A 15,010-nucleotide genomic window follows, 5' to 3' on the forward strand; every position below is an offset into this window, starting at 1 on the left:
GGTAGCAAGCTCCACATGTCGACCGCAGATCATCCCCAGACCGATGGCCAAACAGAACGTGCCAATCGGGTCGTGGCGGATGTCTTACGCACTATAGCAACTCCCAAAGAGTGGAGCAAGCAATTGCCCTTTGTGGAGTTCGCTATAAATAACAGTGTCCACGCCAGTACGGGTGAGACACCGTTTTATATTAACGGACTGCGCCATCCTCGGACGCCAGTCTCGTTTGTGCGCAGCCCGAGTCTTAGTGGGGGAGGGCCCCTCACTATGCTCGGTGCGAAAGAGGGACATAGTTTCGTCAATATGACGATGACCCATGAGGGTATCATCTCAAAGACAGAAACTTGCCCTAGTGACCCTGCCAGTTTAGCAGTGGTCAATAAAACTACGCCTTATGACCGACCTCTTGGCGGTATCATAGGCGAGTTTGATGCTAAAAGCGTGAGCGAGGCTCAACGCTTTGTGGACGATTAGCCATCACACGTAAAGTCCGTGACGCAATGGCAAGCGCACAGGAAAAGCAAAAAGAACATGCGGACCGAAATGGTCGCAAAAATAATGAACGCTTCAGATTGGATGAAAAAATACTATTAAGTACTGCTACCCTTCCTAAAAATGCAATTTCTGTACTACCTGGAGGTACTACGAAGTTGCTGCAGCGTTTCATTTGGCCCTTTACGGTGGTAGAAGAGGTTTGGGTGAGGGGAACGGTGAAGGCGAAAATCTATCGGACCGATGCCTCCCACCACGAACAGGACTTGGAGAGCGAGGGACATCACGCGAGTAACGCGGATCCCTCAGCATTATTCGTTCGAAAAGGTCCAAGCGCGTCTTCAGGCGTTTATAACCCTGACGAGCCTTCGCTCGGACATCAACGAGATCCAAGGTCAGTCGTGAGACTTGACCCTAGAGATCCGCAATACGTCGTTCAGCAGCCTTTAACGCATGCGACTGAATGGACGAAGGTAAGGCAGCCGCGAGTAGGTGGGCGAGATCGCCACTCCTTTCGGGCGCCACCTGCACTGATGGATGCGGGTGGGAATCAACGCTTCCTTGCTGGAAGGTTGCTTGCCCACCGCTCTGTGAGGCAAGGGTATCAGATCCTCACCAATGGAAAGATTACCCGAAGAATTTTGACTCTTGGGAACCGATCGATACTCTACGTATTGATGTGCCCGGCTTGGTGACTGCTTATGAAAAGGAGCACCAGCTGAGGCCACTTCGCTAGTCTCAAATTGACTAGCAGAAGTAGCGTTGTGAGAAAAAACAGGGGGTACAGTAACACCCATGTTTTCTATCAAGCGCAAACGGGCGATATTAATTCGCTGCGACCGCTGTTTCATCGCATCGGAATGCGGATGAATGCGGCGCAGAATTCCGCCTCGTATTGGTCGGGTGTTTCATTTGAACGCAACACGACCGGGATCGGGAAAATACGCCCAACCGATTTGCCCTGAGCCCTCCATGATTGAAGGACGCCATAATAATTATGTGCGTCTACAAGAGCGCGCTCTAGGAGCGACGCTCTTGGCCCGTTTAAACGAGGCCATTTAGATGGAGGGGCATCTTTGGAATGCCACCCGTCACATAGCCGCGTTCTAAACGACTGGCTTGTGACACCGACTGAGCACGTTCACGTGTCGTCGGCGGAGCTTTAGGCTCCGAATCGTCTATGTCAGAACCATTATGGATTATGGTCTGAGCATAAGGCGTTGTGGTTATACCCAACGGTGAAGCGGCTGCGCCTTTATGTGAAGCGCTCTCATTACCTGTCGCTGCGCTTTCCAGCGCAGACGACGGGACAGCATTCGTAAATGATGCTGTCTCCATGTTGTGAGCCATGAGAGAAGTTTGAGTGGGCAATAATGCGCCATCATCCTTCCTCATGAGCTCGTTGTCCGCATCACTACTTTGAGGTGACGGCAAAGGTGTCGACTCATTGTAGTCGACAATAAGCGACGGATCAACATCCTCACTGTTAAAGTGGGATGGATCCTTTAGCCCTATTAACGCGACAGCCGCAATAGCTGTCGGCGTTCCGACAAAGGCATTAGACGCGGCCGGCGAATTTACGGGGTGCGTGCGCTTAGTGCGAGGTTGAGTGGGCGTCTTCGCAGACGACCCACCAACGCGGCCCCTTTTAGGTGGCATCTTGGGCGCCGTGTATGGAAACACGTGCGCTAGAGTGATCGAGTGAACTAGCGGCGCGTCAAGCTGCTCGCAGTTCCTCTCTCCTCTTTGACGAATTGAATAACGTAAATTCGTTCTTAAAAGGGGATAGTGTAACGGGCTAAAGCTGCCCAAATGTTACACAGTCCTCGTTAAGTTCACTCGGTGTACTCTAGGGGATGGTCATTTACTAAATAATAGTAATTAGACCCAACACTCGGGTGTGGTGCACATTTGTGACCAACCCTTGTGGATGTGATGCACATGGGTGCATTCACATTAGGAGGGATGACGCCCAGCGTCATCCGTGATGACGGCTAGCGTCATCCGTTACGCGAGGTATCTAGAAAGATACGCTCGCAATACATATTAAATGTTATCTATAGAGATAACATTTTAATTGGTAAAACTAGGTATTTGTGTTTAATTCTATAAAGAATATAAATCAGTCTGAACACTACTTCCTACTTGGTAAGTATGCACGAGGAGACGGATTACCGCTCCCGTGACGACACTTAATCAGAGTACTTAGTGTGTTGGGTGAGGTCTTTTGCGCGCCCACCACAACTGCCTCACTGCACGCATGAGAAGCAGGTTTAAACGCTTCCTCGCTGTGCTAGTGTGTGTGTCTAAGTAGAGCGTGGCCGCATTACGACGTGCCCGCCTACACCGTCTATACTGTATAAGTCCAGAGTCTTGGTTACTAAATCACCAAGAATCGAGCAAATAATATTTTTATCTTGAGAATTAATTATGAAATGCCGCCAAACTCGATCAAGGAAATTGCGCCTACTCAAATTTTGATATATTCCCCGTCAGCGTGTAGATTCTATTAGCTAAGATCCGGTCAAATCGTTTTTTACGTCGATGCAATATCTCACCAGACTTTAATCAAAGTGATAATTGTTGAGTTCCTGCATGGTCACAATGGTCTCTTCACGCTTATTAAGGTTTTTGATCTTCGCAACTTGCTTCTCAATTTCTTGTTCACCGAGGATTATAGCGTGTGAGCTGCCGGACCGCTCAGCAATCTATTCACACAACAGCAGTTAAGAGATATTCGACAAACTTTGAACTTGAGTATTTGCTGATTTATAAATACTAAATATCACCTTCATCTGCTTTTTCATGTTGCCATTTCCGTGGCAGACATGGACAATAAATTCACGCCGGCGTAGCAGCTGAGAGAGTCATTTCAGTAGTGATGACGCGTCTGACATTGAATATTACAATGTCGTACCTGTGCGATTCGCAAAGCTTCGTGAAGCACTCTGCTTGAATCTTGAGCAAACACTGGTACGATCTGATCGATATAATGCATTAGAAGCACCGAATTATCTCCTTTAAAATACAACCACGATACCGCAACAGATGACGAGGACGTTGCCTCAGCCTGCACGTCGCGAAGAAGATTTAACCGGTCAACGCCTGCTGCCCAACCCACACAACTTGCCACCGGTCCGCCAAATGAAGCGGTTAATTCGTCATAGCAACCGCCAGCTAATACAGCAATGCCGCCAACAGTTGCTTGCTTTATATCGGAAGTATAAGGGTTTTCCACGAATTCAAACACAGTGTTGCTATAATAATCCTGTCATGTCCACACAAGCGGGCTGTTACATACTTGGCGCAAGTAGAATAATCCTCGAGACATACCAGCCCTCTGACAAGACGATGATTATGTCGATATCGGACATTCAACGCATCTAAGCTACACAATGTACTATTAAAGCGCTAAAAAAAGTTAAGGAAGCTAATTTCAGACCACATTACGCAACAATTAATAAAAGTCCAGCTATTACCATTTTGGATTCATCTGAAAGAAAGTCACAAAGCTGTGGTGCATCAGCTGCAATTCGCTGATCACGCTCACTTTTAGAATCTAATATCCGAAGTACACTTCCTCTTTCGAGACTAGAAAAGTTTTACCGAGTAGGAGAATCAGAGCTGCAAAAAATTAGCGTACCGGTCAATGCTGCCCGAAGATAACTCGTTTTTATGCTTTAGAAAATATACTTCAAGTGCTGTTCGATACCTTGCGCGACTGGGACCATTCAAACAGAAGCATTCATCAAAACCTTTGAATAATTAAAATGTTATATGTTCTTCACCTTTCCATATCACCAAGAGAATTAAGCTCTAAAGTGACCCTGCTTGCAATTCCTAACGCATCTAATGCATCAGCAGCCATTGCAATGACCTGCACAAATATCAGCCCGATTTCAAATGAAGCACATAATTATCTTTATTACCTCTGCGTCCACTGATGGGCACGAGGAGCCCACAAATTCCACGCCTTCGACAAAGATGCACATGAAACGTATGTCACTGCTTGAACGCATAGTTATCGGAGACTTACCAAATTGTTGAAACTCTCGGTACCTTCCGCGCTGTGGACGCTCGTACCTATTTAGAGAAGAAAAGATGTCATTAATATTTAAACATAACGATCTTATCGACTCGTTAGAATTCCGCACCGGAACATGCTTCCCGAATACGACACTTTTTGTGGCAGTGAAAACATCAAATTATTGTTCACAAGAGCCCGAATGACGCCTGAAAGGCAGTTAATAATTTATTCATCAGGTCTAAGAATAAGCCTTTGCCGTATTAGCTTAGCATGTACCAGCAGTGCCTTCAGGTCTTAAAGACACACTTTTGCCGGAATTGTCTTTGAACGTGTACATTTCCTAAAGACGAAATTTTATAGCGATTTCCATTTTTCACGTTCACTTAAGGCACTCGATATACCTTCATGACGATGTCGGAGCCATCTCCTAACGACCGCAAGTACAAATCTGTGTACTCCAATAATGGTGTTTGGATCTGTGGCAGTTATATATGTTCAGTCTAATTTCGCGCTAATCGTATCACGAGAGATCGTTGCACCGATCGAAATCCATAGCGCTCAACCGTGTGTTGCATTACATCCACCGTGTCCCGTAGAAGCTGCGACTCTTTAACGAGTAGATCTCTTGTTCCTCGAACGCGATTTATAGCATTAACTTTGGCGGCTACTGCCAGCCAGCGACGTGACTTTATTGCCTTCATCCGCAGCAGCTTGGAGCCGCCCACGATAACATTCATGTTACTTTGAGCCCGGCCCAAGCTGCAATAATGTGAGTTTAAGCGAATCAAATTGCTTAAACTCGTCCCGTGATCGACCAGAAAACAAATGAGTTCGGCGCAGCAGCAACAAGAAGCGCAATCGATCGGGGCCGTCGAAAACCCGTCTGAGGCCTTAGCAAGTCAAAACGATGGCAAAAAAGCATGGCACATGCGGCGATGCGATGGGCGAGATATATGCTCGTGCGAACTGCGTTTAGCGAGCGCTTGTTTTCAGAAGAACCTTGTGGAAAAAGCCGCTAAGAAGCGCCGAGAAAATCCCAGCCTTGGGCCCCCAGTAAAAAGCAATTCGTACTTGTATCGGAAAGTGACCAATATTCAGCAGCTGGAATTGGAACTGAAATTGTGCATTGCGGCGTTCTTGGCACCAACCACGCTTGGTAGATTAGGCCTGGTGCGTGCAGTGACAAGAAACTAAGAACATGACTTTGCTGATGTATGCTGTGGCCTGCTGATAGACCAACAAGACCTTTAAGCGAGACGTGGATATTATGGCCAAACAAGTGACTTGTAATTTCCTCGCTAAGACGTCCTTAACCAATCTACTCAAGCAGATGGAGCCCAAAGCGATGGAGTCGTGGTCGCAATTGATGCATAAACAAATGACGTGCATACAGAAAATCTTTGTCTTTTATACAGCATACAAGACTGGTGGTATGAGGCAGCAGAATCCGCAATGGGCTTTTGGGGCAATAGACGTCAATCCGAACGAACCTCAGCGAGTAATACTACCAAACACGTGGACATTCCACGGGCACAATCCTTGGCTTCGAAGACGTGGCAACGGAAAAGATGGAGAATGGCTATTGACGAAAAAATATAGGCCAAGCAAAGCCCCAAAAGATTTTTTAGAGCACGTTAAAACGTGGGCGAGCTCATTACAACCAGGATCTATGCTAGCTATCGCAGTAAGTGGTTAATAGACACTTGAATTATTCGTAGATACTGTGGAATGAATGATTTCTATTGCGGAGAGTAGTATCAAAATGCAGGGTCGATGGAGCCAGCGTGGTGGGAGGCGCAAGCGTGGTATATTTGGCGTGGCGATGGGAAGCAATGTAAGGGTTTCAATTTTGGTATACGTGGTGGCTGGATTTTTACTCAATGCCATTAATTTTAGACCCTGCAGTTGTGTACGATCCCGAGACGGAGGCTCGCATAGAGGTTCACCCAAATGATCTACTTGAATACTTTATGGTGATGCATAATGAAGAACGTGGTCAATTTAGCAACTAATGAAGCTTTTTTGACCTTTTTTTCTCTTAGGCACATCCTTTGCACGTTATTGACGTGACCACTCAGTCTGTATGCCGACAATGCGCCAGCCAGAACAGGACGTTTAAGTATTGTCACCTAGAAAAAGGCCACCTGATGCTGTAGTCAATACTAGCTCACTAATGTACATATACCTAACGTCACTTCCTGCATCGTGCATAGATCATAATATTTGTCGATTAAACATACCAAAGCCAAAAAAAATCTTAAAGGAACTACACTGCAACAAGAGACTGCCGACGAGGTCCTGTAAGTTTTGACAAACCAGTCTTAAACAGGCTCGATTTTTCCTTGGCATTGCCGCGTCGAAAGCGCAGCACTAAAGGACGCTTGGCATCATTCAGAGCCCAAAGCGCGTGCTTGAGACCAGCGTGCTCAATGTTTGCGTTGCTGATCGCAACAAGACAGTCGCCTGGGTTTACAGCTGCCGATTGTCCCTTACTGCGATGTACAATTAGACGAGGAGATCGCTTTAAGCTTTCAATCTTGGGCGCCTGTTAGCATAATTACAGCATTAAAGGTCTCAACCTTCACTTATCATTACAAAAAGCTGGCAAGCGTACCAACTGAAGACCAAGAGAGCCCTTGCGATGAATTGTGATCTCGTACTCGTTCGCCTTGGCAGTTTTCAGCATCGAAACACTGACAACTCCCATGGCTACAATCTTGTATACGCCAGTGATACTCGTGACTGTCGGGTGCTCGACTACCGCCTGTGCCGTGATGGTCTCATCAACTGAAAACTCAGTTCTTTCGCCTTCGTCATCCTCTTCTGCTGTAGCTTCGCCAATCAACTCTCGAGCTCGCCTGCGTTTATTTATCAAGTAATCAGTTCGCATAACATTAATATTACATCCTACACAAAGACGCACGTTGTCGATCGTCTTCGCATTACACTCGAGGCCTTGTCCGATTTAGGAGCTGGCCTAAGCAGACATTATCGCAACGCTTGTCATTACAAAACTAAGACATGTTTCAAGAATTCATAACTGCTCACCTGGCCGAGCTCGACAATTTTGACGACTTGTTCTGTGATCGCGAGCTTTTAATCTCATTAAGAACCAAATTATTCACGCTGCCCACAGACACTGTCTTACCCGTGTCTAAATTCTTGACACACAAGCTGCTTTCTGCAACCGCTGGAGGGGCTTGGATGGGCGTCGGCTCATACTTTTCGTAGACAATACGATAAAGCGACGGATGGTCCAGTATCTCCACATCCAGTGTGATAGTACCAATGCCTCCTGGAGGAATAGAGAATGTCTTCGATACTTGCAGCCACAGCGCCACATCCGAGTTCATATCAACAACTCGAACTCGATCCAGCGAACTGTGATTCGCAGGAGCTTGAAACGTGATTTTATGAGGCTTGCCAAGATCGCAATGCTGTACCACAAAAGCCTTAAGTCAGACCTCGTGCTTTATACGTTCAAATACATGGTCCATACCGGTTTACACTTAATACTGTAGCCATCTCGTTCAGCTTGACGACGAAAGTATGTCCAAGCTGCATAGACATTATGTTCATGCTGTAGCTGTTCCGTATGTTGCAATAAACTTTTAGCCCGTGCCACCTTTGAAATGTTAAAATCTTCAGGGCCATATCCGTAAGGATTGAAGTCGACATTAACTCCTCGACGAATAAGCTCTGCTGCTATATCAACAGCTCCACTTGCACTAAAGTAGCAAAACAAAACAATCACTTAGTCAAAAACCAAGTCGCCTCCAGTTTGTTCATGTACCAAGCGTAATGTAGACAACTCCAGCCAAGCTGATCCTTGTGATTCATATCACAACCGGCGTCAAGTAATATAATGACAATACGTAAACGAGAGTCCGTGTCGCACTTTATAGCCAGCATCACAAGGTTCCGATGACGGCTATCTAGGTAATGTACCTGTACCCCACGCTCAATCGCGACCTTGACGCCTTCAACTGACCCAGTTCGGATAGCATGTAGAAGCGTTTGAAGTAATGCGGCTTTCATAAGGCGCGTTAGCTGTGTATTCGACTGCATGGCTCGTACACGCCAAGCCTTGGAAGCCAATGGAACAAAGGGACGGCGAGTGGAAGAACTTGGTCTGGCACTACTGGCACCCGATATATGTGCAGCCACAGGCGGTTTCTGCTTTTCTGGCTTTAAAATTTGCGGTTCCGCGCACGAATCGTCCTTACTTGTTTTCACCGTCGCCTCAAGTTTTGTGTGAATATGTTTATCCTTGCTCGGCTCGCCTTGAATAGTCTCGACAATCGCCGTGGTCTTGTCTTCCGCTGTCGTCACTGCCTTTTCCTTCCACCTTTCAGTATCTTCCCTATCCGTTTCACTTGCTTCTTCAGGATCGATTTCAAATTCAACGCGGTCGTCCTTGACTTTTTCTATCAGGATTCCGCTAAGTGTTTCGCCTTCGTCCTCTTCAAGGGCCGATTCGTATGCGCTTGTTGATGATTCGTCGCTCACGCTTCTGTGATTCCTCACAGCATCTAAAGTGCCTTCAGGCGGAGTAGGAAAGGTACTTGCGATAGGCATGGAGTTCTTGATGGAGGAAGTGCGACCAGAGATTGAATGAATGCGATCGTCTTGCTCAAAGACACAATTCGCTCGGTCTGTTTAAACAGCCGGTTAAACGGCTCGACATTAATAATTATACAGCTAAATACTCCCCGTTAAAAGAATGCTCTCCTCGTAAGAATTTAAAACGCAGACTTAAGGCATCACCCAGCAATTGAAATTAATTGGCTTTTCATCTTGACAGCAATGCTCCTATGTCATCTACTCAGCCACAGCAGTCGACATTCATCGCAAGATACGCTAACCTTAGGGTTGCAGGTAGTCATCGATCATAAGTAGCTTATTCATACATTTATCATGGTAATTTGTAATCCGTCTCTTGGTTTCAGGTATTTAGGTAGAACTTACGGTTGCTAAACAATCTATTTTATACTACTTTTCCTCAAAAGTATAAAGTGTATGCATATGTATCAGCAGAATATATATCTCTTCTAACACATAATTTTTGAGAAGGGAGAGGCCTACAATTTTACTCACTCGTGAAGCCTACCATAGAGAAAACCTAAATCGAATTTTGAATTGTCAGTGACTTTTAGCTGAGACACTCAGCCGAGATGATATTCAGATAATGTCGTTGGGGGCAGTAATAAGTGTCGGCTCAGAAAATGTGCGAAGCACACATTGTGACGTGCATGTTCGAAAGTTTTATAGGAAATGGACGAAGAGCGCCGCCGTGGTTCTGAAAACTTTGTAGATTAGCCTTGAACAGACATAGCTTCACATTATAGCGGACGCTGGCTCTATCTACCACAGGACATAAAATATCCACTTGAAATGTCCCAATTTAGCCTGTTCTTAAATCATTCTGCCGAGGCTACAAAAATATGTCAAGCTTTATACCGGATTTTAAGTGCTTTACAAAGCATCATCCGGATCAGTGTAATTAGATGTGAAATGTGAGAAAGCTTTCATCTATATTTAAACTGCTCGTAAAATCTATCTTGTGTGCGTTTATAACTTTTTCTTACAAGAGCCCACCTTGGATCGAATATTTCTAATAACCACTCATCTTCGTACATACTTTAATTTCTCACAAGAATGTTATTTTTCTCCTTAATATATTTTGAGAAACAAATCCATGTGCGTACAGCCATTTTATTGGGATTTAAAATGCACAAAAGATTGAAACGTGTCGCCACACCGGGGAAGACCTAGGCCTGTTGAGCCTTTAGGCTTTCATACTTCTATTAAAATAATAAAACAAGAAAAACAAATTAGAAGTTCGAAGCGGGAAGTTGCATTTATTAAATTCCTGAAAAGGAGCAGTCGAAACTCCGGCGACTGGCAACTGTATGGCGATGTCGGTGATCCGAGCATTAGCGAATAATTCACTCATAGGAAAATCGTGATGACATTCTTGTTGAAGATTGATGTGATCATCGAAAGTGTTGCGCTTTATGCATATGCGTGTATAAGAAAAATATAGCAAGGGATCGTATCAAAAATAATACGAAAAAATAAAATTCCTCATTTTGTGGTGGTCCACATATCTGGGAAAGGGGGCGCAGCGAACAATAGGAAAGAGATATAGATAGGTTAAAGTTAACGGTAGGATCGAGATAAACTCAAAATATAACTTACTTTCCGGTTTGCAATTTCGACCGTAAGCCCATCTTCAAGCTTATAGGATAATGTAATTCAACCATTCTTCTCCCAGCTACGGCCAGCCTGAAGCATGGAATCAAGTATACAGGCCAGATGTACCTAACGACACAGTTCAATTATTATCAAACTCGGGTTTTTTTATGCACCGTTGGTAGATGGACATGCCAGCGAAAGAATAAAAAAGCAATTTAACTGGTACTTGGAGGGGTAATCAGTGAGTGCCACAGACAGAACAACGTCTGTGGAGAGGCACACATGGGGGAGCTGCAAACACCCTCAATGGCGGCGAATTTTTTTCAAAGAAACATTTACGTCGTTGCCCAGAATGTAGAAGACATGGATAAGTAACACTGCAGAATGTAACGTCCCAGCACCATGACAGGAGAACAAGTTACGCTTTCCATCCTGGGAATGCTTCACCGCTTTATACAATGAGAAAAAGAACGAGAAGGCAGCCCCGCCAATTGTATTTCTAACGGAGAACTGCCGATTTGCACTGCTTCAGTACAAGTTAACAACCCTGTCGAATTTAAAAACCAATATTAAACCACTTCGCACTGCCTCAGTGCGAGTGGTGCCTCACGTCACTTCACGTACACTAGTACGAGCAGAGGTAGACTCTCTTTAAGACACTTGCTATAAAGAGGGTCAATTAAAAACTGTATTAATATAATTAAGTTCTTCTTGTCTATCTACTTAATACTAACTTAATTAAAAAATAATACAAACCATGTACTAAAAGTCTTATCTGTCTTTCTCTTTGCGCGTCCAGCGCTGACTGGACCGCGGAGAAAGTAGATATTATGGTCTATATCTACCAATGGATAAGCTTTTAGAATATTACCATGTTAAGTAATATTCTCCAAATATTATCTACCTTTTAGATAATATATTACTTAACAACCTGTAAGGGTTAATTTCATGTAACGATACACCTCGTTACATCACCCCTCCCTTAAACGACAATCATCTGACTGTCATTGGGTAAAGTGGTCACTAGAACATCACATTATCAAATGCGATGCTGCTTGGTCAGAACCATCACTTTTAATTCTATCGCATGGTTAACAAGTCCAGGCGGTATGCGATAGTGCGGCGCCTTCGGCTGCGGTCCATGCAGCTGCGAGCGACGCATTATTGTATTTTGAGGCAGACGTTCCGTCTGCCGTAGTGTCATCTTCTCCCGCAACTCTTAATGTTGCGGGTGCACGTGGTGATACACCACGTGAATGCGACCCCTCTTTGGAGGTCAACTTCGAATGCGAGTCGGACGAAATGGCCGACTCGGGGAGATCAAAACAGTCGCCTGATCACCGTCAGGCGGCTGACTATGAGCCTTCGAGTGAGGGGGCTCATCCTAGTAGACGCGCTGGTCGCATTTATCTACAGCATGTTCGGTTCCGACGATGAGGATGATCCTCATCGCCCGTACCGTCTCCCGTGCCGTCATCCGCACATATTTATGTGCGTGGTGATGACGATGGCGTAAGCCATCGCTATAAAAGATCTTGTGCTACCCCTGCCTCACTGGGTACCACTCAGGGGATCGTAGACACTAAAATATTTCGTCTTGCCCCTGAGAAAAGCCGTGGCTTTTGCCTGAAATGCTAATCAATAGCTTGTCTGGAGAGACAACTCCGCACAATAAATATCCCTTATTTATCGCGACGCTATATGACCTTGATTCCAGCACGAAAAACTTTCGCGCTGAGGAAGATTGTTATCTCGATCTTATTTCAAGCATCGATGGTATAGTGGCAACAATAGGCGAGATAAAGTCTCGCTTATGCAAGCCTGGAGCGCGTTCATTCGCAATGTCAAAGACATTGGAGGCGAAACTTGGCTCTAAAGACTTAACGCGATTCGCGTTAAGTTTGAGAAACGAACTCCAACCGGTGCAATGTATAAATTGCATTGGTTGTCGCTTGAGGCAGGACTTCCATGCCTCACGTGGGGTGATCCCTGTCCAAGTTGTGTTAAAAACACGAAGCGAGTAAAAGGGGATGTCTATTTCCTTTCTTCGCCCTGGGGAAGGGCTCGCATCTCTATCGAGATGCGCGATGCGATTGACGTTTTGCAATCGATTTACAAGCGTCAGGACCGCGTGTTTTCCGATATACCTTCTGATCCATCGGATGGGTCTCGTCATACTGACGGACGAGGCCTCAACGTCAACAATCAGCTAGGAACGAGGCTCCCAGCGGTAATGTGAAGGAGGATAACCGCGCCAGCGAACAAGATAACTCGTTCGCTGCCCCTTCACATCACGGTAGTTTTGCATACGTTCCAATGGAAACGTTCACTTCCGTGGGAATCCACCAATGGTTGTGGCGGAGGAGGGAAAATTAGATCCGAACCGTGTGTCGGATCTAGAGTCGAGGTCGACAAGGTCGATCGCTTTCTTCATGATTTGGAGAAAGGACTTGATCACGAGCACGGTAAGCGTCGCTCGTTAGAGTAGACGGTGCAGGCTCTCCATATCGAACGGTTGGAAGACCGTTCGAAGAGTGCGTACTCCATGTTGGAGTACGAAAGGATTATCACGCTCTTCGTGATGAGCTGTCGTCAGAACATCGCGGTTTCGAGGACCTTCGGACCCGACATGAGAATGTCCAGATTCAGCATGAGAATCTGGTTCGTGAGCACAAGAATCTTTTAAAGATTCTTGAAAAGGCTGGTCAGGTCCATCCTCGGAAGAAGCCGCGTACTGATGGTACGGGCGGAGTCTACCAACGTAAAACGTAGGATGCGTTCGCATCCTACGTGGCAAATCTAATGTGTACGCATTCTCTCTGTGATGCAGTACACGGAAGGGACCAAAGAACTTGGGTAGTAGTTTACTGCTACTCACATTAGTGACTAATCGCTGAGGTAAATTTACCGTAGAGATTAATACTAGGTCATTAATTATAAGTGAAAGAACGTTTGCTCTTCCATGTTTGTCTGCGTTCCTTTTCTGACGGCCCACTGCGTTAGCAATGGAATCCTGTACGAAACGGATTACTAATTCTCGAGTTAGCAGAAATTCCTCTGCTGACTCATTTGTTTTGTCTTTTTCAGTGCGCTTTGTGCGCACTGCCATGTGAGTTTTCTCATTTTCGATGTCGATTTCTTCGACATCGACATCACTCGCGTCGTTTTTTACCTTCGGCGCGTGATGAGCATGAGCCAGAAATGGTTTTGCTCGTGCGAGTCCACCCCCCCCCCTTAAACTAGAGTATCCCTCTAATTGGGTGGGTATCCGAGGATGGCGTAAGCCATTTACAAAGAAAGGTGTATGCGTTGTAGACGCATGCACCGAATTATTGATGGCGAATTCGACCATCGGTAAAAACTCGCTCCAATTCGGATACGATTGGACGTAACCTCGAAGTATCTCTTCGAGGACGCGATTTACACGTTCTATTTGACCATCCGTTTCTGGGTGATCGGATGTTGACATAGTCAGCCGTGTTCCGATCTCTCGGAACACGGATTGCCAGAACTCCGCCGTGAATCGTAGATCTCTATCCGAGACTAATTCACGGGGTAACCCATGGAGTTTGAATACCGTGTCGATAAAGACACGGGCGCACTCGGAGCCGTAATCGACTCTGGTACCGCAGCAAGATGTACCATCTTGCTGAATCTGTCTACAAAAACAAGGATTCCATTGTTTTTGTGGTCGACTTCGAATTTCCCGAAGACGAATACGCGGCGCGGCGAAGGCGTACTATGTACAGTGCAAGACACGAGCCTGCGCCGACACTAAGATTCAGGGCAATCTGTCTGTTCATGGTCAAAGACAACATCCTAATTGTCTCGCCACACCTTAGCGCATCTTTTAAAAGTCTGGCAAAGAAGAGGCACGGTATCTTTTTGACATCATTGTCAGCTCACGTCTGATGGCAGGTAGTCTTCATCAACAACCCGGGAGAGCACTATAGATACGGACTACCAACACTCTGCCGGAAGTGGTAGAGGTTGAAGAGATGCACGGGCTGAAGGGCTAGGCTTAACCCGTTGACATACCTCGACAGCACGAATGTACTTGTGCACGAACTGATACTGGCGGGGCCAGTAAATGTCACGACTTACTGTGAGATTAGTTTTCTCACGTCCACGATGCCTACTTGTTAGTGCATCGTGACACTCATACATGATGCGCAAGCGCAAATCATTGTGAGTTGGGACGACGACACGTGGGGTGTCGCTGGAAACGGATGTGTAATACAATAAGCCGTTACGTGTTGTGTATCGATCGGATGACGATCGATATGAAGCCGG

The 15,010-nt window shown here is 45.8% G+C and overlaps 2 protein-coding genes across 2 annotated transcripts; one reads left to right on the forward strand and one right to left on the reverse strand.

Annotated features, from left to right (window-relative positions):
- Positions 1 to 2,819: 2,819 nt before the first annotated feature.
- CCR75_002118 (uncharacterized protein) lies at positions 2,820 to 9,337 on the reverse strand. Its single transcript, XM_067960218.1, has 20 exons — positions 8,313 to 9,337; positions 8,019 to 8,247; positions 7,568 to 7,956; positions 7,443 to 7,496; positions 7,134 to 7,377; positions 6,562 to 7,064; positions 6,416 to 6,492; positions 5,754 to 6,353; positions 5,059 to 5,689; positions 4,921 to 4,995; positions 4,796 to 4,859; positions 4,647 to 4,725; positions 4,422 to 4,575; positions 4,281 to 4,369; positions 4,136 to 4,213; positions 3,972 to 4,083; positions 3,826 to 3,903; positions 3,410 to 3,760; positions 3,282 to 3,350; positions 2,820 to 3,200 (listed from the first exon to the last, which is right to left on the reverse strand). Exons 9-20 carry the CDS (start codon positions 5,254 to 5,256, stop codon positions 3,057 to 3,059), a joined length of 1,491 nt encoding a protein of 496 aa, XP_067814274.1. The 5' UTR covers positions 5,257 to 5,689; positions 5,754 to 6,353; positions 6,416 to 6,492; positions 6,562 to 7,064; positions 7,134 to 7,377; positions 7,443 to 7,496; positions 7,568 to 7,956; positions 8,019 to 8,247; positions 8,313 to 9,337; the 3' UTR covers positions 2,820 to 3,056.
- On the forward strand, positions 5,345 to 6,675 carry CCR75_002119 (uncharacterized protein; the record flags this gene model as incomplete). The annotated part of the gene is made up of 5 exons (XM_067960219.1): positions 5,345 to 5,689; positions 5,754 to 6,203; positions 6,275 to 6,353; positions 6,416 to 6,492; positions 6,562 to 6,675. The coding sequence occupies 5 exons, from the start codon at positions 5,345 to 5,347 to the stop codon at positions 6,673 to 6,675; spliced, it is 1,065 nt and encodes a 354-aa protein (XP_067814273.1).
- Positions 9,338 to 15,010: the final 5,673 nt, after the last annotated feature.

The sequence above is a fragment of the Bremia lactucae genome (assembly GCF_004359215.1).
Source record: "Bremia lactucae strain SF5 chromosome Unknown BlacSF5_NotPlaced_200_SHOA01000120.1_2678225bp, whole genome shotgun sequence".
In the NCBI taxonomy this organism is placed as follows: Eukaryota; Oomycota; class Peronosporomycetes; order Peronosporales; family Peronosporaceae; genus Bremia; species Bremia lactucae.